Here is a 24148-nt window from a genome sequence, read left to right on the forward strand (position 1 = left end):
TAGCAGCCTGGCAGAAGCACAGTCTTTGAGCTATCCTGAGTGCACAAGGGGGTGGAGGTGAGGGGGTATATACGACTTTATGGCATTTCCAGACTTTTGAGTGTTAACTGTGTACTGCTCTTTTAATATAATTTTTTGATTGATTATGAGACGCTTAGGGACACGTATTTACTGCTGAAGTTTACCCTCAAATCCAGATCCATCCTCGGGTATCAGCTCCACAACCAGCTCCTTATCCCCTTCATCTGTAGCCAACCAGCGGTGAGCCACGAACTTACAGACTTCCATCACTTCTTCTGGCTGGGAGTCCTCCTCCTCTTCCTCACTGGATTTCTTCTTCTTCTTCTTCTTTTTCTTCTTATCTGTCTCCTTCACCTTCATTACCATCCATTTAAGTGTGACACTTTCCAGGAACCAGCCATCCCCAATGCCCTTCCCATCATGGCCAATTCGGAGCTTGTAGATCTTGCCAACATCTGCAGCCTCTACCTGCCACCAAAGACAAGTTTGAGGCCCGAGAGAACATGAAATGTCTTCTCTTCACAAATAAGCAATGACAGTGCTTAAAACTCCACATGGACCATTACACCCAAAGCTATTACCTCACTATTACCTTGACTGTGAGATGTGACAGGTCATTCCCTGCCCCACTCCCCAGTTTCAGCTGGATTGAGGGTTCTTTTTCACTTCCTGTTCTAAATTACTGTGTAGTGCACTTCCATCAAATATCATCTAAACTGACTGAGTGACTTGCATGAGGTCATACAGAACACCTGTGGCAGAGACACTCAAACTAAGATCTACTGGGTACCAGTCCTGCCTCTCCTGCTCTCACCAACACTGTTGCTGTGCCTTTGTTAAATTATTGGGCTGACTACTGTATTCATCTCTATCAGTCTGCAAGCTTCTTGAGGTGTGGACCTTGCACCGTTTTGGGTTTTTTTGGTTGAGGGGGGGAGGGTTAGGTGATTGGTAAAATGCTGTATATACATATGGTGCTCCTTAAATCAATGTTAGCAATGCAGTATGGTAACCAAAGTGGAAGACTGTTCTAGTGGTGAGGACACTAACCTACCACTCAAGAGACTTGGTTCAATTCCTACCTCTACCACATATTTCCTGTGTGACCTTGGGCAAGTAATTTAATCTATCCTGTGCCTCAGTTCCCCATAACAGTCACAGAGAAAAGTGTCTCTCTTTTCCCAGCTCATGTGCATCCAGCATTCCCTGTCTGTAGCTGATAGCATTGTCTCATTAACATGTAGCTCATACAGTCTTATTCTTTCCCATATCTTCCTGTAAATATTAATATTGGGAAAGATAGAGATCCTTAATCTCCTAATGCTTCAAACTTCTACCTTGTGTACTTGGAAAACTGCAGAAAATGGGTAACACATTAAACTTAAGGCTTCCAAATTGTGTAAGCGTTTAATAGGAAACAATCATGGCTATGTAAATAGAGTGATCTACATAGAAGATTTATACAAATCTGTAAGATTTAATATGTCAGGGGAAGCTCTTTTACTTTAGAAACAGATGAATGTACAGCTGGTATTTGAAATGTTATAACAAATTATATATGCAGTGTTGTTGTAGCTGTGTTGATCCCAGGATATTAGAGAGACAAGGTGGGTGAGGTAATATCTTTTATAGGACCAACTTCTGCTACTGAGAGACAAGCTTTTGAGCTTACACAGAGTTCTTCTTCAGGTCTGGGGAACAAACTCAGAATGTTACAGACAGAATGTTTAGTTTAAGTAGTTAACCCGTGAAATATGTTAACCTGAAGAACTCTGTATAGCTCCAAAGCCTGTCTCTTTCACCAGCAGAAGTTGGTCTTATAAAAGATATTACCTCATCGCCCTTGTCTCTATAACAAACAATAAGTACACCTCTACCCCAATATAATGTGACCCATATAACACGAATTTGGATATAACGCAGTAAAGCAGTGCTCCGGGGGGGTGGGGCTGCGCACTCTGGCGGATCAAAGCGAGTTCAATATAACACGGTTTCACCTATAACACAGTCAGATTTTTTGGCTCCCGAGGACAGCGTTATATCAGGGTAGAGGTGTATTTATAAAGTGCTGGTCATTCAAGGACCTCCAAATACTCAAAGAAGTTGTCCCTGTTTTGCAGATGAAGAAACGGAGGCCGAGAGAGGTTAACAGAGCCCTGCAAACGCACAAAGCAAGGCAGTGGCAGACCCCAGAAAGGAATGCATATCTGTATCTTACGGGGGCAGTGTGGATAGAGCACTGGCCTCAGACCCAGGACACCTGGGTTTTATTTCCAGCTCTGCCACTGGGTGACCTAAGGAAATCACTTTAACTTCTCTGTGCCTACATCTCCCCATCTGTACCATGGGGATAATGACACCAACGTTTATAAAGTGCTCTGAGATCTACTGAGGAAAAGTACTAGGCATAATGTGACAATGGTAAAGAATCACTGAACAAGTCAGTTTCTCAACACTTAACAGGGAACTTTATTAGAACAAAGCAAACATTTTATCCCTCACTCTGCTTCACGATAGGACTTGTGCCTAGACCCTTCCCCACCTACCCCTCCCTTCTGCCCGGCTTCCTTCAATAGACTTAAAGAGACAGCACACACATCGGCCTATTCCTGACTGATCTCCTGGCACTATCCAGTGGACCATGCTGCCTCCCTCTTATGAGAGGCGTAAAGAAGTCATTAATTATCCATCTCATTCAAGCCAGACCCAGGACTTCCTAAGTATTCTTATTTTCTTCCTTGAAAAAGTGTCAGCCCTCCATTGCACGGCCTGTTTCAGGACTGCACTGAATTGCTGCCTTGTGCTCAGAATAGCACAGGGGCTGCTACTGAGCTGCTCTCACCTCCTGTGGACGGTGCCCCACTGTGTCAGCACCCCCTTTGGCCAGACAGGGCACTGCACAGAGTCTGCTCGGACCAACGAGGTGGTCAGTCCACCCTTCTTGTCTGAATCTCTATCGACCTATTCTAGAGGCAAGGACATTAATTTTGTCCCACTGGAGCGTACCTGCCCCCTTCCCCTCATGTTTGGCAAAGGTTATCTGGTCCTTGTCCTCAAGAGGCCTGGAACCCCCTTTGGTTCTTAAAACTCTGTTAAGAGGTAGGTAGGGGAACCCAGGCCACCCACTCCACTGGATTCCAGTTCAGGGCCCTGAACCCAGGAAGGCAGAATCAGTTCTCAACAATTCCCCTGCTGAGCTCCTTCCTTCCTCTCTTGGTTCTGTAGGCTTCTGCAGCCTGTGCCTCTGATCTGCCCTTCTTTGGGTTGTTGCCACCCAAGGGAGGCTTCTCACCAGCTTGCTGGCAGGACCTTCTTTCCATAACCACCTTGCTCCTCTGGCAGCTGCCCCACCCCTCAAATCTTTTATTCTCCCAGGTGTTATGAGGCAGCCAATCAGCATTGGCCAGCAGTTCCTGCATTAACTCTTTGGTTGCCAGGCCCAGGTTGACTGAGACCCAGTGGTTAGGGCACTTGCCTAGTACTCAGATGGCACAGGTTCAATTCTCTTCTCCACTAGACTTACAGTGTGGCCTTAGCAAGTCACTTAGTCTCTTTGGGCCTCAGTTCTCCATCTGCAAATAGGGATAATAGCACTGCCCTTCCAAACCCTGGGTGGGAGGGGGTCAGGGAAGAATACAGTACAGACATCATAAGGTGCTCAGATACTATGGTAGGAGGGTACTGTTAGCACCTTCAACAGATAAAGTACAGAAAAGCATGAGATGCACCCCTTCAAAGCAGCAGGCTTCATGGGATGACATAGCTCTGCATCATCCCTAACACTATTAGCACAATCTAAGTGAGTTTGCTAATGGTGAAATGCATAGAATTGCTTTGCAGAACAAAGAGTAGTAATTCCAGTAGCAAGGATTGGCAAGGTTGAGCCAATAATGTGTATCTCTATCACAAGTGCCATGTGTGATTAATGGCACATTCTAAAGTAAGCATGACAATATGTCACGCGTGCTTTTTCGATTAAATACAAAAGCTTAATTAAAGTATAAGAGATAATGCCACTAGCTCAAGGCCAAGATATAGGTTTACAAATGTTTTGCAAAGCTAAAATGAATATTTCTTTTCTTCTACAGTGCCTGCATCCTAAATACTAGTGCATGGAAACCTGAAAGGGAGACTAGTTTATTTTTCATGAAGTGCAAAAGCCAATTGAGCAGGAATGTTGAAAAGTGAATGTGTGTTGCCATTTTGTTAAAAGTACATTGTTTTGGTTCTCATTTCTTTCCCTTCAGATAAACAGTAAAGGCTGTCTTGATCGTACCTTAAAAATATCGGTTGCTCCCCTCTCAAAGTTGTTTGACCTGCTTTTCAAGATGATCAACTCACTTTTGCCAGTCTCGCCATAAAGCTGCATGAAGACATTTGCATTGGTGCCTGCTGCCCGCACGTCCCCCGTAACTATTGACACCTCATAATTTACCACTATTCCAAAAGAAAAAATAAATTTAATGGAGGCATTAATACACAAAGTTCCTTATGTTAATTCCGGGGTGAGTTTGCTAATGGTGAAATGCATAGAATTGCTTTGAGATGAAAATTAATTATCTATAATACACATAGGCTATTTTTATCATGTATAAAAAAATTCATGGCTCCACAGCCAATGCCTATCTCAATAGGCAATAGCCAGTGCCTATCTATCTCAATAGGCTAGGGTATCTCCCAGAAACGTCTGACACATTCTGCTTTGGTAAAAGCACTTGAAAAATGTGTCTAATAATATAGCTTTAAAAATCTACTCCAAACACTAGCTAAACATTATTATTTGTCTAATGTTTTAATTTTACAAGTAGCCAAAAGAGATCAGTCTGAACGATCTAGTGGATACAATATAGGCAGGTCTACACTGCAGCTGGGTGCATGCCTCCCCAGGTAGAAAAATTCACTCTAGCTCTGTAGCAGTGTGGATGTTGTATCCTGGGCAGTGGCTTGGATCAGCTGCCCGAGCTCAGACCTATCGGGTCAGGTAACCTTGGACTCAGGCTCCCACTCCTCAACATCCACACTGCTATTTTTAGCCCATTAGTTCAAATGGAGCTAGTGCAAGTCTGTCTATCCAGGCTGGGAGGCTTGTTCCCAGCTGCAACATAGACATACCCCCAGCGTCTACCACCCACAGACTTCCCATATAGACTCTTGGCAAGTCATTCAGAAACACTGTTGCTGTTACCCCACCTGGACAATGGACCTATATACATTTCCCTGAAGGGGAATTCTTTGGTTGAGAATGCAAGAGGAGTCAGATCCTTAATTTCCTTTCACTCAAGAAAAGCAGTCTGACCCAGTCCAGTAGCGGATGATAAAAATATTCTCCATCGGACCACAGGCTTGTCAGGTCAAGTGAATCTCCCAACTCAAAGTTAGAGGGCTACTAAAATAGGGCCTTAAAAATGGAACCTCACTGCAACATTAACTATGGAGAGGCTCTAGCCTCTCCATAATACAGTAGTGAGGAGGGAGCTACATGGAGCTGAGGGGATATGCACTACATTTGTCTTCCTTGGGACACGAGGTCAACTTTTAATCTTGATTCTAAATGAAAATGAATGTACCGATGTCAGTCAAAACCAGAATGGATCTTCATCCATATCTATCATAAAACTTCTCTCAAGAGAGACTAGGGACTGGAAATTCAGATGCTGTTGCAAGTCAAGACTGTAATGAACTGGAAGTAGCGTGTGAGGATGCCGCTCTGGAACAGCATGGGAGCTGCAGGTCAGCAAAGAGATGCTTTGATGTTGCAGCAAGGGAAACCCAGTGTCTGACTGCACTGAGCCTGGCCATAGCCTAGGTTTTTCCTAGAATCTCAGAAATCAGAGATGGAGGCAACCTATTACATCATCTCAGCAATAACCCCGTCAATGCAAGAATAAACTCTACAGTGTTTTTTTCTTGTGTTTTTTCATTTTTTTCTGATCTGATTGTCAATGACCACAACAATGGGGCTTTATCATTTACTTTCACAAACAGTGTGCTGCTACCACTGCCTATCATGCTGACCAATATTGTATCATTGTTTCCTTGTCTATGTCTGTATCCATCTGTTTTCTCTTGTCTTATACATAGATTGTAAGCTCACCGGGGCAGAGCTTGTCACCCTGTCTTTTCTGGGTTTGTACAGAGGGGTCCTGCTTCATCTCTGGGCCTTTTAGGCACTACGGTAATACGGATAAATAATAATAATAATTAATAACAACAACAAACACTTTGCTCCCTCACATTTCTCAATGGATACAATCTCACTTGGGTAGAGCTCCACCTCCACCTTCCCATCAGCTTCGTCTTTGTCAAGCCATCGGTTGCATGGGAACATGTACTGCCTTCCATGGACAGGAACTGTGATCTGGACACTAGCCAGGAACCAACCAGATCGGAGCCCTACATTATCATGTCCAATCAGAAGTCGGTTGATCTTGAAAAGAAAAAGCAAAAAGGGGCGAGGGGAACAAGGAAGGCGTTTACTTAATAAAATAAAAATGTACTTCCTCGGTCTGTTCTGTTCTTTCACTGTGTGCATGCAAACCTTTTCTATACGTATCAGCTTGTGAACACACAATGTGCCCTTAAACATGCAAGTTGGACAGTTAGGCGGGCAGAGAGCCACACTGCATGTAGAAACATTCCCTTACATGTCCAAACCGGTATCTACGAAAAACCCCTAGTTGCAATTGTAGCAGCCTATTTGAAAATGTGGTTTGTAACATTTTGTCCAAAGGTCAGATTCTCTTACAGTGCAGCAGTTCCCTTAGTACTGTGCTGATTATGACACAAATCACTGGCATAAAATACTGACCCACTTGTGATTAAGTCTTACCTTTCCAATATCCAGAGTCTCTAAAATAAACTCATCCACTCGCCCACGTTCAAAGTAATTGCCTAGGTCATTGTCAGAAACTAACAGAGGCTCCTTGCTGGTGTTTCCCTTTTCACCATATAGTTTTATAAAAACTTTAGAATCTGAGCTGGCTCCAGGAACATCTCCTGTCTTCACACTGATGTGATAGCTGACATCTAAAGAGATATTAATGTACACAACACAGACACATGATGCACTGCCAAAGTTCATCCTGAATCACTGAAGCTTGCTGCAAACTAGAACAGAGCACAAGCATGAATCAGAGAGACTAGGAAACATTTGCACCAGAGGCTTGCCCAGAGGAGCAGACTGGAAGGAGCTCGTAAACCTATGAGATGTGTTCACCAGCTGTAGAATCATAGAATATCAGGTTTGGAAGGGTGAAAACCCTAACAGATATATAAATGGACTGAGAATGTCTGATGACAGACCCACAAGGTTAGATTATTACCAAAACATGAAAAAAGTCAACTTTGTTAGAAACTGAAGTAGATTTATCTACTTTTATGCCTACAGGTTGATTTTAGCCGCTCTTTTTTGTTTGTTTGTTTTTGTTTTTTGCATGCAAAATAATTATTAAAAGCTATGTTCTTGTTCTCATTTAGCAATGTTTTAGGAAATTATACTCTTGGTGCCTTAAAATCCCTATAAGGGAGGATTGTCATAGAATCATAGAATCTCAGGGTTGGAAGGGACCTCAGGAGGTCATCTAGTCCACCCCCCTGCTCAAAGCAGGAACAAACCCAACTAAATCACCCCAGCCAGGGCTTTGTCAAGCCTGACCTTCCCTCTAAGGAAGGAGATTCCACCACCTCCCTAGGTAACCCATTCCAGTTCTTCACCACCCTACTAGTGAAAAAGTTTTTCCTAATGTCCAACCTAAACCTCCCCCTCTGCAACTTGAGACCATTACTCCTTGTTCTGTCATCTTCTACCACTGAGAACAGTCTACATCCATCCTCTTTGGAACCCCCTTTCAGGTAGTTGAAAGCAGCTATCAAATCCCCCCTCATTCTTCTCTTCTGCAGGCTAAACAATCTCAGTTCCCTCAGCCTCTCCTCATAAGTCATGTGCTCCAGCCCCCTAATCATTTTTGTTGCCCTCCGCTGGACTCTCTCCAATTTATCCACATCCTTCTTGTAGTGTGGGGCCCAAAACTGGACACAGTACTCCAAATGAGGCCTCACCAGTGCTGAATAGAGGGGAAAGATCACATCCCTCGATCTGCTGGAAATGCCCCTACTTATACAACCCAAAATGCCATTAGCCTTCTTGGCAACAAGGGCACACTGTTGACTCATATTCAGCTTTTCGTCCACCATAACCCCTAGGTCCTTTTCTGCAGAACTGCTGCCCAGCCATTCGGTCCCTAGTCTGTAGCAGTGCATGGGATTCTTCCGTCCTAAGTGCAGGACTCTGCACTTGTCCTTGTTGAACCTCATCATATTTCTTTTGGCCCAATCCTCTAATTTGTCTAGGTCCCTCTGTATTCTATCCCTACCCTCCAGCGTATCAACCACTCCTCCCAGTTTAGTGTCATCTGCAAACTTGCTAAGGGTGCAGTCCACACCATCCTCCAGATTGTTAATGAAGATATTGAACAAAACGTTAGTGTTATTCAATGGCATTCACCCTGCACAGAAGGCAGATGTTTAAGGATCCAATCTCTAGTCATACAAAACAAGCCATTATTAAAAAAAATTTAAAATTCTTTCCATTACACAAAAATGTGGCGGTCATCCTCTTGTATGTGAATTAATTCCATTCATAAACTAGGATTTAAAGATCACAGATTTCCCCCCATATGGCTCAGCACACATTTCTTGGATGTTATTGGTATAAATATTGTAGTTTTCCTGTTGATTTAAAAATAAATAAATAGCCCAACCCAAAGCCTTCTTTGTCCCAGACCAAACTCACTTTTCAGGATCGGTGACTCCCCAGCAGGTACTAACTCTCGAACAATCTGACCATCATCCTCATTTTTGTCAAGCCATCTGGTTTGCAAATAAAAGTAAGTTATCTCCTAATATTTACCACATTTCAGGGTTTTTAAGGTCCAGACAAATATAGTATGTAACAAAAAGTAACACTGTATAGATAAAGTGACATTTTTAGGTGGCTGTTCATCTGTGAAGAAGACGAGACCTAGTTCTCGGAGTGTGATCTAACCCTACAGCAGTCACACATTAGTCTAAATTCTCGAAGAGCTAATATTTTCAAAAGGTCCATCTTCCATTTGCAACACAGGTAGAGGTGCATCTATTGCGACTCGCATTTGCATTTAAATAGAAGGTGTACATTCAGCCGATACAAATCACTCCTGCAAACAGGGAGGCTGGGCCTTTTGAAAATCTTGCCCATTATCTGGCAATTCTTATTGTCTTTTATTCTGACAATAATATCAGATAAGGCTATTGACATCTTTTCTCATGCCTGCCGATTCCTTTATCTTTTCATCCTATGCTGTCTATGGGTAACCAGGAAACACTTCTCCTTCACCAGACAAGAGCTGAATTATATTATTGGATCTTGCCTCTCGATTCCAGGGCCGAATGTGCTGTGGAACTAGTATGCTTCACCCTGGAGTGCTAACACAGGAGGGAGGGAGGAATATATTTGCATCACAAAATTAATGTAACAGCAAATTATTAGGCTAATTAAGGAGAGAGATCTGTCGCAAATAGAACCGTGGACTCAAACTTAAACTTAAATGGAAGAGCTGTTTCCCTGAACCCCAAGGAGGAAGAAATTACAGCCAAAAGGAAAAAAAATCATAATCATTTCAATACAGGTGTGGTATTCACAGAGATTTGCACTTCCCTGATCAGAAGATTGTAGCACAAATTATTTCAAAGTGTTAGATGTTATTAAAAGTATCATTCTAGAGTCATTTGTCCCACACAGGTCTAAGCTGGCCTTTTCAACCTTCTAACATCAGGTAATCAGAGCTGATTTCACAAAAGAGCTATACTAATGTTCTGAATTACTCAGCTCAATTTTTCTACTCTGCTTCATCCTGCAGCTAAAAATACTGTTTTGAACCAGTTGTGGTGAACAAAGAATAAGTAAGAAACTTTGGACATTTCACCGAGATTATTTAACACCCTGTCAGAGAAAGGAGTTTGATAATGATTTCCAAAACTAGAAAGGGAAGGGAAACAACAACAAAATTAATTGGTTTGCATGAAGCACTTTTCAAAGGGATGATAGTGCTGTTGAGAAGTGCCAGATTGACAGCCCTGGAGGCCTAAGTCCTCTTTAGCCACTGAACAAGTGCAGCTCGGAAGCACCACAAGTTTCCCCACACTGTCCTCTGTCAACGTGCTCCATCCTTACCCATTACACAAAGGGAGAGGGGAGTTCAGTTTCCATCATAGTCAATCTTCAGCCTTGCTGCTGAGACTGCCATTACAAGGAAGCCCGTGAGGCAGAGGTTTAGAAATGTGAACAAATGTCAACTAACAATTAGCATGAGGCCATCTTCTCATTTCTCATAAGTCAAAGAGTCATCAAGCTGTAACACCTTCAAAGTCACTACCATCTGGATTTGAATGGTGACCTAGAGGTGAAGGGATCCAGAACCAATGCTCAATTCCCTGAGCCACCAACTCCCTTTCCCACCAGTTTCGCTAGTTGTTGTTGTTTTTAATTTCTCAGGTTCTAATGTCCTCCATCTGAAAAAAAAGAGTTAGAATTTCCTTCCTCCCCCCATCCCTGCACACAGAAATAATATCAGCACAGGTGCTATGCAGAAGAAACAGCAGTATGCAGGAACACCAAACATGAAGCAAAACTCAGAGTTGGCAAGAGCACCAGGAATATTCTGTAGGCCAGAATTCATAAGGGGAACATGAAACAGCCACCGGGATTTTGCAACAATATCAAGTGCTCGGAAACATGCAGAAAAGACACACATGTAATGCCATTCCCCCACCCCAATCTCCCCGCTAATCTTTTGTTGATTGTCGGGTATGTAATCTACCCAGTATTCTTCCCTTTCACTCTGTAAAACATGTGGCCATGTGTGTTGGAGAGGTTTAGCGGTAATTATATCAGCATGAAGAAATATCAGTTTAACACTGTGGTAGGTTATCAGGTGCATTGTTTGCCCTTGGTGGTGAGTGAGAAGGACTTTTGGGTTATAGAAGCACAGCTATCTGTGTTGGAGAATGAGAGATTGATGTAAAGAATTGAAGCCAAGCGTGGAGAGTACAGAGGACACATGAAGAGCATCTCAGAACATGTGTCTTATGGAAGGAAGTCTTTGTATTAGTCATGGGTTTGGGTTTTTTTTACCTGTTGCAACTGATCCTTAGTACCTGTGTGTCGTGTAGTCCTTGATGATTCAGGGGTCCCATCCTTGTACAGGTATCCAACAACTAGGGGATTAAGTCATCACAAAAGTCAAGATGCCTCTGCATACATGGAATTTAAATGGGGTACCCTCAGAAAACAGAATTTAATTTCTGCCCACCCCACAATCCTCTCAATTCAGAATGCACTTCAGGACGAGAGAAGCCCCTGAGATGGCCAACTTTATGCCAGTTGCTTTTTGTGCTAATCTAGCATCAGTCATCTTGGAAGCTGCTTCTTCCATTGCTGGTGTATATGTGGTTGTTTTTGTACCCTTTGCTGTTGCTGGTGCAATTACCCAATATGGAGTGAATCCAAGGACACTCCTGAGCCAAGGTGAGAGAATCAAAATGTCTTCCACAAGAAACAGAGCTTTGGGTGCAGAAGAGCAAATATTAATTGCTTCCTTGGTGGAGAAGGGAGCGCTGCAAGGGAATTCATGAAGGAAGACTTCTCCGGAGAAGTTTTGCTCTTTGCTGGAGGCTACTGATGAAGAGGCAAGGAAGAGTTTGAATCAGGTGTGGAAAGCTTTCTACAGGCTGGTGAAAAGTAAGATGGGGATAGACTACCAAGAGAAATGACTTAATGCAGCTACCATTGCCCAATCTTGTGTTAGCCAAGAGAACAGCAGGCTGTGGCAAGGACACCATCCCTTCAAGCAGTGTAAGATGAAGACTTGTGAATAATGCCAGATGAGTGATTTTGATTTGCAACACATTCTTGTTTCTCCTTTTCTTCATAATGTGCAATTCGAATGTTGTTCCACGGAAGTCACAATGGAACATCATAAAGCACTTTTATCTATATATTTGTTCCTTGTACATCAAGCTCAAGATGCCGCCCATGCTCAGCAGCAAGGTTTGCAAAAATTTGGAGGGGCAAAAGAACTCTATGTATAATGAACGAGGTTTAGAATGATGTCAACTAGGTTATATATATATATGGCATTAACGGATCAACACATTCTAAACACATCAGGCCATTTAAAATAGCATTCATTCGACCTAACAGCCAAAGTACTCGTTGTACAAAGTACTTGTAGAAGCACTTGGTTTGCAATGTAAAATCATCAATAATCCCTAGGTAGTTTATATACATCTGTCTAGATATTTCTAACATACACATACCTCACTCTGGTACCACTCTGAGCTGCACACACTCTATCAGACTAAAATGATGTGTTCTTGTAATCCCAGATTGCACAAATATTTACAAAATGCACAATGATGTGAAAACCACAAGAAGTTCGGAGATTCAGGTCAGGTCCAAAGCTTATCACAAATATTCAGATTTCTTGGGTCTGCAAAGCTGAGCTAGAAATATCAAGCCATATTCCCAGCCGGTATAAAATCATTTCAGTGGTGATATAATGATTTACACCAGCTGAGGATCTGGCCTAACATGAGATTGGGCTGTCTTTGATTTCCATTTCATTTCTGCCAGGGATATTACTGGCTGTCAGCTCCTCTGTTCCTGGCCTTGCACTGAGCCCCAAAGTGAAAATGAAAAATAAAAAACCTAAGCTTTGATCCTCAAAATAGGTTTGGTTCTAGGTTTGGGTGGGAAAGGTGGTTCTTATTTTATTCAACCCTGTCACCTATCCTTGTTATTGTTAGCACTATTTATGTTTATAGCATCCAAACTAGAAAGGACTTATAATATACAGATGGCTTCAGTCATTGCACTGAATGGTTCAGTGATTCACTCTGAAAAAAATCTGAATTATTCTAATGTCAGAAAGTCATAAAAGATTTCACGGCATCTGAATGATGAGCTAGCACTCTGCAAAGAACACTCAGATATTAGAGAGACAAGATGGGTGAGGTAATATCGTTTATTGGACCAACTTCTGTTGGTGTGAGAGACAAGCTTTAGAGCTCACACAGAGCTCTTGGAAATGTACTTCAAAGGAGCATTTTTAATACACTGACTCTGAGAATAACGATGAGCCATTACATTTTCTTCACAGCAACTATTTTGGTAGTTTAAAGCACAGGACTGGGAGACATTACTTCGGGATTCTATTCCTGGCTCTGCCGCAAACTCACTGTTAATCCATTTAGCTTCTCTGCACCTCAGTTTGCTAATACTCCTTGTAGGACTGTTGTGGATGCTCCTCCACTGCTACATAAATGCTTATTGTTAAAAGCTTTGAAATAAAAAAAAAATCTTAGCCACGTGTTTACACATATAAATGAGAAGAACAAAACAGACTTCGGTGAGTTACATGGACGGGAAAATCCATGTTGATGTCCTTCTGGCATCAGACATCATGAGAGCTGTGTAAGCAGCACCCCACAATGGAATTCTATCCTATATCTCAGTGCACCCAGATCGGTGGGAGAACGTTTAGTATTTTCTGCCCCAGTATGTTCCTGTTGGGAGAAAGTATTTTGTGCTCTGGTTGTGCTGGATCACAGCAGAAGCAGCTGAGCTCAGAGCATGTCTTTAGACCAGTCCTAAATAACGGGACACAGCAGAAAGAAAATTATTTCCCCTGGACTTTGTCAATGTGCTATAGTAACAATTGAAGGTGATCAGGCCACAGAAGAGAAAGGTGATGGGTACAACAACATATCCACCAGCTGGCAACAGATTGACCGAGACAGATGCTTCCCTTGGCCTTTCTGAACTGTAGTCTCTAACTTCACACTACCACTTGCTTGCCTTGGCTCACTAAGGAAGGGCTGCTCCTCCTAGCCAAGTTTCTAGAAGTATCTGTATCCTGGAGGAGCAGGCCCCTCTGAATGATATCCAGAGCAGCAAGGGAATTGGAGGTATCCCTGGCCAGCAGGAGTGGAAGCATCCAAACGCTGCAGGTCATGGACAAGTTTATTCATTCCTATGGAGGATGCAGTGGGTGAGCACCTTTGCCTTCAGATACCTCCAGCCTCCACAACAACTGTAGACTGTCATTCTGCTCCACTTTCTCATGATCCTGCAGAAGACGCAGGCACCAGAGGCAGTGATAGGAACAGTGCTCCACTCACTCCCACTCTGTCGGTCATGTGACCATTTCCCTCTGAGAGGAACGGATAATGGTGGCACAAGGACAGCAAAACAACTCATGTGAGTGACAATGGTCTCACTTGGACAACAGATCATGGAAAATACATGAAGAACAGAATCCTAATGATTCATGGCACGAAGGCTGAATGTGCAAGCTGGATATTCTACAGTCAGGTCTTAATTTCCAGCCTCTTGTTTATGGTTGTTGTTTTTAACGGTCAATGAAATCTTTTCTATCACAACTGGATGGTCAAGTGCTTTACTGTAACCTTACTAGAACAAGATCTTCACCCCATGGTGGATGAAGGTCATAAAGATTATTCAGAAGTAGCCATTAATGTAAGCTAGATGTATCACATAGCTAGACTTGTGAGGATCTCTGAAGATACTCAGCATAACAGTTCTCAATGTGGACATTTCATGTCCAAGTCAGTGCCTGTCTGGTTACCATATTGTGAGTTAACTTATTAAACGGGTATTAAAAAGTGGCAACATCATAACATGATGGGTTTATTCTGTGATTAAGAGGGTTATAATTTGGAAACTTGCCCACTTTTCCCAATGAACATGATGTCGCATCTCGTGTCAAATTCTACATCCCTGGCAAGTTGGCTCTGCTCTCTGTTATGTGATGTGGCTTTAGTAATTCAGTGGGCCTAATTCTGAGCTCACATTGTTTTACACTGACTTCTGGGGAGTAATTGCTGGTTATACTGATGAGATCAGAATCAGACCCAGTGGCTTTACATTTGGTGGCAATTTGAAAATAATCATATTAGTATCAGAGGGGTAGCCGTATTAATCTGGATCTGTAAAAAGCAACAAAGAGTCCTGTGGCACCTTATAGACTAACAGATGTATTGGAGTATAAGCTTTCGTGGGTGAATACCCACTTCATCAGATGAATGTAGTGGAAATTTTCAGAGGCAGGTATAAATATGCAGGCAAGAATCAGTCTAGAGATAACGAGGTTAGTTCACTCAGGGAGGATGAGGCCCTCTTCTAGTAGTTGAGGTGTGAACACCAAGGGAGGAGAAACCTGCCTCTGAAAATTTCTACTACATTCATCTGACGAAGTGGGTATTCACCCACGAAAGCTCATGCTCCAATATTTCTGTTAGTCTATAAGATGCCACAGGACTCTTTGTCGCTTTTTACATATTAGTATATAAAATTCTACCAGTCCTATGAGAAGAGAGCGCCTTATTTTTTTTAAAACGGGAATTCATTGTTATTTAGTGGAATTCACCCTGCAAAGCGTGAAATCCTCTGCACATAAAAGTGGGATTTGAAGGACCCAGAACTATATGTTAAAGCTGTGTCTGTTGTGTTTTCACCTAGCTATTGATTATTTGCACTCTCCACGTTGAGGCAGATACTGGTTATGTGTATGATGTGAAAATGAGTGCTAGCTATTGCTTCTCCAAAGGAAGCTTCAGCTACAGCACCTTCTTTTTGGCCACTTATTGTCTTGAGGAAAGAGAAGAATACATTTGTAACTTGCCTGGATGGCAGAGTCACGGCCCTTTTCTCTACGATTCCCACCCACCCTGGTGCAATGTGGTGAGTTTTCATGACAGCATCTTATCGATTTTGCACACTCCCAACAAGAGACTAGCATGCCACAGCTCTTGGGACCATGGGACATGCATGTGAGGGCAGAAGAAGGCTCCACATCTGCAACAAAACTAGGAGGCTGCAGTAGCAATGAGAATATTCCTGCAGCAGAAGGTTGAATTAACATTGGATTCATCATTGGAAGGTGGCATTTTGTCTCTGGGAAATCCTCAGCACCATTGAGTTAATAACTGAAAAGTTTATTCTTCAGATTGCTGCCTATTTAGTAGGAGAGGGCAATATTATACTTAATCTCCCAATCCACACATTTTGCTTTCAGGCCAAGCAAAAAAATGATCTGGCAGGATTTAGATGAGCTCAGAAGATTCCAGCCCTGAACAGTAATTAGGCTCTTGAAAGTGTGACAAATCAATAAATAAAGGCATAATTTGAGAGCATTGTTTCCAGTACCTGTAGCATGGGAATTCCACAGCCTGACTTTCTGGCTGCCCTTCTTCCCTCACTATCACTTTGTCAAGGTACCAGCCACTGCTTCCTCCTTTGCCATCATGCCCTATCCTCACCCTCCTCACCTGCTTCAAAGTCACAGCTTCAATGTAGAACTCATCAGCCTTTGGCAGAGAGAAAAAAGAAACAAGATTAGGCAATACGGCTCCTAAGAAACAAAATGAAACACAAGCATTTATTACTGCGATCAGACCACTCCCAGAGCTGCAGGATGTAGAAGATCCCTCAGAAGCAGCTGAATGGATTAAGTTCAAGTTAATTTACCAAAGAATAAACCAGAGCATCTGTGCTAGCCTCATAGGGTGGGATTGATAAAGCAACGGCGGCCAGAGCTTTTGGGTGCTTACTCCTATCCATAGTCTCATACCTCACCCTAATAGGGAGGAAGGATGGTCCAGTTCTAAGGGTGTTGGCTTGGGACCTGGGAAACCCACGTTCCGTTCTCTGCTCTGCCTCAGTCTTCCTGGGGGAACTAGGGTAAATCACCTAGTCTCTCTGTGCCTGAGTTCTCCAACTATAAACTGAGATGGTACCTCCTCACCCCAGGGGGGCACTATGAAGCTAAATATATGTAAAGATTGTGAGGTGTTCAGATACTCCAGTGATGGAGGCCATATAAGTACCTTAAACAGACATATACACAGAGAGGAGCACTGTAGTTTACCATGCTCCTGATGCAATTATAAGTGCCCCTTGCTTTAATGCCTTGTTAGGCAGGAGAAAATTGGAGGGAACATAGTGCTGTGGTGCATTTGTCTCTTCTGTCCATAGAAAGCACAAATTTGCTGCTGGTGGTGGCCTGTCTTCATTAATGCCCAGATAGAGGGTTAGGAGGGTGACAAATTTTCCCAGCCAAGAAAGATTATTACAAAAATATCAGCCACTACTTTCAAAATATGTTTTAAAAGATTTCAGCAAAACTGTCCTTTCAAAAAAAGGCAGCAAAAACATACTGCTGAACTTTTAAGTGTTAAAAATAATGGGTGTGCTTGTGTAAGCAAAAATTATGTACATAATAAAGGGTCACAGGATCAGACTCACAAATATCTATTCACTGAGCAAAACCTAGCAGGTTTGACCTAACTTAATGAAGTTAGCTATACTGGACCTGATTCTGAGCTCACTTACCATACACTGGTGTAAATAAATGAGCACTTACCATACTCTGGTATAAATTAAGTCAATGAAATTATACCAGTGCAACCTGCTAATTTATACGAACTAAATTGGTTTAACCCTTGCTTACATCAGTTTAGCTTGCATCAGTAAACTACCCACTTGAGCTAAACTAATATAAGCTAGGGTTAAACTGGTTTAAATGCATATAGAGTAGAGGTTTACACTCTTTTATTTTTATTTGTTTTTATTTATTTTTAATTTTTAATTGATCAATTGATTATATTTATTTAAACTAGTGCATTTTTTTGAATGGACAAGTTCTGTTTGGTCAGAGTTAAGCCCTGTAGATATTTCTGTTTCACTCACCAGCTTTCAGTTCACTCTGCCAAAAGAACAATTATTCTTTAATACATCCCAGATTAGTTTATATAGTCTGGCTGCTATTACAGCGTGAGCAGGATTTCAAAAATTTATTTTTGCTATTTATCCACTGCTTATTTCATGCAAATTGCCATACAAATCATTTTTATAAGTCAGAAACTAGTTATTATCTGTTTTTAAAATATGTTTCTGGCTGAAATGAACTAAGATGATGATGATTTTGGAACATCACAGAAACAGGCTTCCAACTAACAGAAAAATGAGACTTGCTTTGCTATCATTTGGTAAGAGGTAACTTTTCCTCCAGTTTAAAAAATTGTTACATTGTAGACTGGAATAAATCATCCCATATTTTTAAAGTTCTTCTTACATTTTGGGCCTACTTTTCAAAACTGGGCCTATAAATAGGGTCTGAAAAAATATGTATGTGCATATATTACACTTGCAAAATGCACATTTGCATGAGTAAATATGCAATTGCATACACAGTTTTCAAGCACAGCTATGCATCCTGCCATGCAAATGCCAACTGTGTGCACAAATACAGGTTTGGTAGACACAATAAGGGCTCACTTCTGCATCCGGTGAGCCCCTAAAACGCCCTATGACGTCTAAGAATTTCAGTGGGAGTTTGGAAGCTCTAGAAATGTAAAATCAGGTCCCATCTGTGAATGTATATTTTGCAGTCACAATTTAAATGGCCAATTTTGAAAATCTCATCTTTCCTATTTACATTTTCTTGCCACTTAAAATTTAATTAAAAATGACTTTTAAAAAAATTCCACACACAAATGGTGAATTTGAGTGATTCTGTGATCAGATTCTCAAATTCTTCCCTTAGAGATGTATGCCTGGCTTTTAACAGCTTAAACTGAAAACCAGAAATCCAAAGTGTCAGGCACAATTGAATGCATATTAAGTAGGTTGACCGCATGGAACAGATCAGTGCATTATTTGCTAGTTAATGATGTATTGGCCTTAGCTACTTTTGAGTCTTTCTATTATTCCATGCTTTGCACAGAATCAGTGCACAGTCTCCATCCCTGGCCATTTCACGCTCCTCCAGGGAGGACAGAAAAACACATGATATTCTGACAAGAAAATAACTGCATGAATAAGACATGAAAATTTGGTGTGGCAGTGCGAGTGGAGTGGAAATCAGAATAAAACATACAGAGGAAACATTTTATTGAAGAAATAAGCTGCAAATGTTAACAGGAAAGGTAATGAACCATTGGAACAACTTACCAAAAGTTGTGTTGGATTCTCCATCACGGGCAATTTTTAAACCAAGATGGGATATTTTTCTAAAAGATCTGCTCTATGTCAAACAGTAATTTATTCAGGGAAGTTCTATGGCCTGTGTTACCCAGGAGGACAGACTAGATTCTCACAAATGGTCCCTTCTGGTCTTATAATGAATTTCTGATTTTTACCTTCAACATTCTGCTCTTCCCTCCCCTGCCCAAATAGCCTGCTCTCCCCAACATCAGATCATGGGGGAAGTCTGACTTTCATTCTTGGAGGTCTGATGAGTTTCCTAGAGTTCTTCCTCTCCAGGAAATCATCACAACAGTCAATGTTCAGCCTAGAGACCAAAACGAGAGTCGCTTCCTTACAGGATGCTATGAATGTGCTCACTGCAGTCTTCCATGTGGGTGGGTATGTGGGGGGTCTTTGTCCAGCTAGCTGAAAGACAAGGGGCATTGCCCCTTTAAGGACTCCCCTATAATGGGTGAGGAGGTAGGGAAAAGGTTACAGGGATGGACAGGAAGAGTAGAAAGCAGTTGGGGCCAGGTCAGAAGAAGGTAACTGCTCTGCCCTTCCTGCTGACCAGAAGAGTGGAGCCCAGGGGTATTTATGTCCCATGCAGTCCGGGGAGGCCTTTTTTACCTGCATCAGGCTCACATAGCAAAAGGACCAGTCTGTCTCTTGACCCACTGCAGGCATTACACTAGTTGCCCTTTTCGTTGGGGCGGCGGGAAGGAATTTTTTCCTCACTGCCAGATTGGCCAAGGCAGGGTGGGTTTTCTCACCTTCCCCACAGCAGGTCCAAGACCACGTGAGGTGGAGCAGGGGCATGCAACTAACGCCACTGAGTATGTAAAAGTTGTGGTGGATGTCCAGGGCAGGTACTCAATATGGAAGGGACCATGGTTATTGGATAAAATGGATTCGAAAATAATATGATGGAAAGTGTCCCTTAAGGGAGCTGAGTAAGAGGGGATTGGGGTTCCTGTGTCTCATACAGTGGGGAGCTGGACCCACCCTCCTTTTATAGCGCCTTTACCCCTCTTATGAGAGGAGGGCAGCAGGGTCCCAGCAGCAGGATAGCTGGGACTTAGTTGGGGATCATGTGGAAATGATTAAGGAAAGGATGATGACCTGCACTGTACAATTGGTTACCAGGTACATCCATTGCCTCCTGTCTTTCTCCTGGGGTGGTCAGACAATGCACATCCAGACATTGTCAAGCAAAGGGCACTCCTCCTTCTCGCCATCCTCCTCACCTAACCCTCTCCACTCAAAACCTATCAGGACACCTCTTCCATGCACATGATTTTCACTGACCCCCATTGTCCCAAGGAGTATCAGTGCCAAGCTTGCAGCTGAATTTCCTGAGGTTGCAGCGGCTCCTATGCCTCAGTGCAACATGTAGCTCCTGTGATTCAAGGTGATATCGACAATGTTTTAAACAGTCCTAGGAACTACATTCCCCCAACCCCATTCCCAAAGGAGCTCAGCTAGTTGTCAACCATTGCACATTTTAAGCAGCATGCTCAGACAGGCTGAAGGGGCCACGGTACCAACTTACACTGCCTTTCTCAAATTTATTCATGGTGTTTATGCTGTTGAAGAGGATACGTTCCCCCGTATCTCCCTGGTCCCCAATGAGATTGACAAAGACATTGGCATCTGTCCCGCTTCCGCTTACTGACCCGGTGCAAACGGTCACCCGGTACTTTATCACTGGGAAGACACAAATTAATAAAGCAACTTCAGAATGCAATGTATTGCAATTGAAATTTATTTCATTTTCCAGGAGATGATCTGTTAGTCTCTAAGGTGCCACAAGTACTCCTGTTCTTTCGACAGAGGCAGATTTCCCCAGATGTTTACAGATCATTCTCAAATTTCTGTCCAGGGTGGGTTTCAAACTTCAAAGTTGCTAGAGGCTGTGAACTTAATGAAATGCTAGGGAGGGGTGTTTGTTTTTCTGTTTTTACTGGGGCTGTATGTAGTGTTGCCAGGTGTCTGGTTTTTGACCGGACTGCCTGGTTGAAAAGGGACCCTGGCAGCTCCGGTCAGCACCACAGTTATAAGTATGGTTGGTGGTGCAGCAAGGCTAAGGCAGGCTCCCTGCCTGCCGAGGCTCCGCGCGGCTCTCAGAAGCAGCTGCATGTCCACCCTCCGGCTTCTATGCATAACTGCCTCCACCTCAAGCGCTGGCTTCGCAGCTCCCATTGGCTGGGAAATGCCAATCCTGACTCACATATTGACTCACATAGGGTCGGGTGAGGGACTCAGACTCCTCCAGGGACAGGGACTCCCATATCCCAGATCACATGGGGAAATAAGGAAAGGGGACTCAAACTCCTTAGATAGACAAGCCCCCTCTAGAACATGGCTCACATGATGGGAGCAAGAAATGGGGTTATACCTGTGTAGATAGGCTCGGGGGCCCCAGATCCTGGCACACACTTGGGAGGGGAATGTGGGGCTGACAAGCACACCAGTCCCTATTCTGCCCAATTCACTTTATCACTCACCCTCATGTCCGCCTTCCCAGTGTCCCACCGCCTCCTCCCACTGCCCCAGTCCCCATCCCCTCCCCCATCAACCTGATCCCCCAACCCAGCTCCCCCATTCCCACTTACTTTTCTACCCCTCACCACCTTCCCTTCTAAACCAGCATTTGCTTGCTTAGTTTATTTTCTTTTTCCAAAAATAGTTTCAGCACCATTTGATTATTCTGCTGTATTCAGATAACATGTCCCCAAAACAAATGCCCCTTTTGATTGGGGAAGATTGGAGCAACATGCTGTTTCTTTTACTTCAGATTTCTGCCTTGGGCTGGATTTGAACTCAGAGCACATAAGGCATAGCTTAAATTCAATGACTGCAATATACTCTCAGAGTCACCCAGGTATTGTGATGTAAATGTGTCTTTCTAGATAGTTAGCCTCTCCCTCTGCACAAACTCGGTGTAATCCACTAGGCATATGAATAAGCCCATGAGACCTAGGCCTGGTCTACACTGGGGGTGGGGGGGCGGGAATCAATCTAAGTTATACAACTTCAGCTACATGAATAACGTAGCTGAAGTCGATGTACTTAGATCGACTTACCGTGGTGTCTTCACCGCGGTGAATCGACTGCTACCGCTCCGCCGTTGACTCCCCCTTTGCCTCTCATGGCGGTGGAGTACAGGAGTCGATGGGAGAACACTCGGGGATCGATTTATCGTGTCTAGACTAGACACAATAAATCGACCCCCGCTGCCCGCCAATCCGGTGGGTAGTGTAGACATACCCTTAGACAGGGGCGGCTCTAGCCATTTCGCCGCCCCAAGCACGGCGGCACGCCGCGGGGGGCGCTCTGCCGGTCGCCGGTCCCGCGGCTCCGGTGGACCTCCTGCAGACGTGCCTGCGGATGCTCCACCGAAGCCGTGGGACCAGCGGACCCTCCGCAGGCACGCCTGCGGGAGGTCCGCCGGAGCCGCCTGCCGCCCTCCCGGGGACCGGCAGAGCTCCCCCCGCAGCATGCCGCCCCAAGCACACGCTTGGCATGCTGGGGCCTGGAGCCGCCCCTGCCCTTAGCGTGCCTAAATGGAAAAGTAAACTCTTTTGAAATAACATTTTGATTTTATTTCCCCCAAAGAGACTGTTGGCGCTATGCACTCTGTTGTGGTCACCCTCCTGTGTCTGAAATCCTGGCACGATTAGCTGAGCCCTGATTTGACCCTTCTCTATGAACAACAACAACAAAAAGTTGCCAGAATGTGTCAACTTTAAGACAAGCTGTTTTTTTCTGGGGGCTGAATCTCAGGAACCTCTTAGTCAAATGGCCCCAAATATAGCTCACTGACCACACCAAATTTCAAAGTAATCTGATTAACCATATGGATTTTAGAGCACTTAGAACAGTTGAGCTTTAAACAGAAAGAAGGTTTTAACCATAACTATAGCAGAGCACAGGGCCGGCTCTAGGCACCAGTGTCCAAGCATGTGCTTGGGGCGGCACTTTCCAAGGCAGATACGCCTTGTAACTCAGCAAAGTATGCAGGGACTTGCCCATGTGACTGCAGACTCCATTTTACTGTAATTTTCCACAGTAAGAACAAAGAGGTGTTCTTACACCTGGAAAAGACTATAAAAGGCTGATGCCTCATCTCCATCTGGTCTTCAATCCTGCTTCTTACCTCTGGAGGGACTTTGCTACAAACTGAAGATCTGAACAGAGGACTGAATGACCCATCCCAGGTGGGGATGTACTCCAGAGACTTGATTTGAACCTGCAGTTTACTCCATCACTGCTACAAGCCTGAACTAAGAACTTTGCCATTACTGTATGTAATTGATTCCATTTAACCAATTCTAGCTCTCATCTCTATCTTTTTCCTTTTATAAATAAACCTTTAGATTTTAGATTCTAAAGGATTGGCAACAGCGTGATTTGTGGGTAAGATCTGATTTGTATATTGACCTGGGTCTGCGGCTTGATTCTTTGGGATTGAGAGAACCTTTTTCCTTTATTGGGGTGTTGGTTTTCATAACCATTCATCCCCAGGACGAGTGGCACTGGTGGTGATACTGGGAAACTGGAGTGTCGAAGGGAATTGCTTGTGTGACTTGTGGTTAGCCAGTGGGGCGAGACCAAAGTCCTCTTTGTCTGGCTGGTTTGGTTTGCCTTAGAGGTGGAAAAAACCCAGCCTTGGGCCGTAACTGCCTTGTTTTAAGCGATTTGTCCTGAATTGGCACTCTCAACTGGGTCCCCACCAGAACCGCATCATCACAACCCCCACCCGTTTTCCTGAAAACCAAGTTGCAGCCTGATTTTCTGTAGACCACATGTCTCCCTGTCTCCTCAGAGGATCAGCTTTTTACCCGCTTTCTAGCTCTTTGTTTGAGAGTTCCTGACCAAAATCCCCGTAAACTGGTATCTCTCCCTGCCCCTACCCCGTGAAACCAGACAGATGATGATTTCACATTAGTGGAGATAAACCTCAAAGGCATTATCACAGTACAGGCTACTGGGGCTGTCTCCAGCCACTGAGTTTTGGTTCCTGCAAAGCTAACTAAGGTT

At 43.5% G+C, this 24148-nt stretch overlaps 1 protein-coding gene across 1 annotated transcript in view; it reads right to left on the bottom strand.

Annotated features, from left to right (window-relative positions):
* The window catches only part of LOXHD1 (lipoxygenase homology PLAT domains 1), a 281541-nt gene that overhangs the window by 111694 nt on the left and 145699 nt on the right, over positions 1–24148 (bottom strand). The window contains exons 19-25 of the mRNA XM_045021840.1: positions 20658–20812; positions 16286–16446; positions 8813–8889; positions 6851–7047; positions 6256–6448; positions 4298–4458; positions 186–489 (exon numbers count right to left, since the gene is read on the bottom strand). Coding sequence (XP_044877775.1) covers positions 186–489; positions 4298–4458; positions 6256–6448; positions 6851–7047; positions 8813–8889; positions 16286–16446; positions 20658–20812 — 1248 coding nt within the window. The remainder of the gene's footprint in view (positions 1–185; positions 490–4297; positions 4459–6255; positions 6449–6850; positions 7048–8812; positions 8890–16285; positions 16447–20657; positions 20813–24148) is intronic.

The sequence above is a fragment of the Mauremys mutica genome, chromosome 6, assembly GCF_020497125.1.
Source record: "Mauremys mutica isolate MM-2020 ecotype Southern chromosome 6, ASM2049712v1, whole genome shotgun sequence".
In the NCBI taxonomy this organism is placed as follows: domain Eukaryota; kingdom Metazoa; phylum Chordata; order Testudines; family Geoemydidae; genus Mauremys; species Mauremys mutica.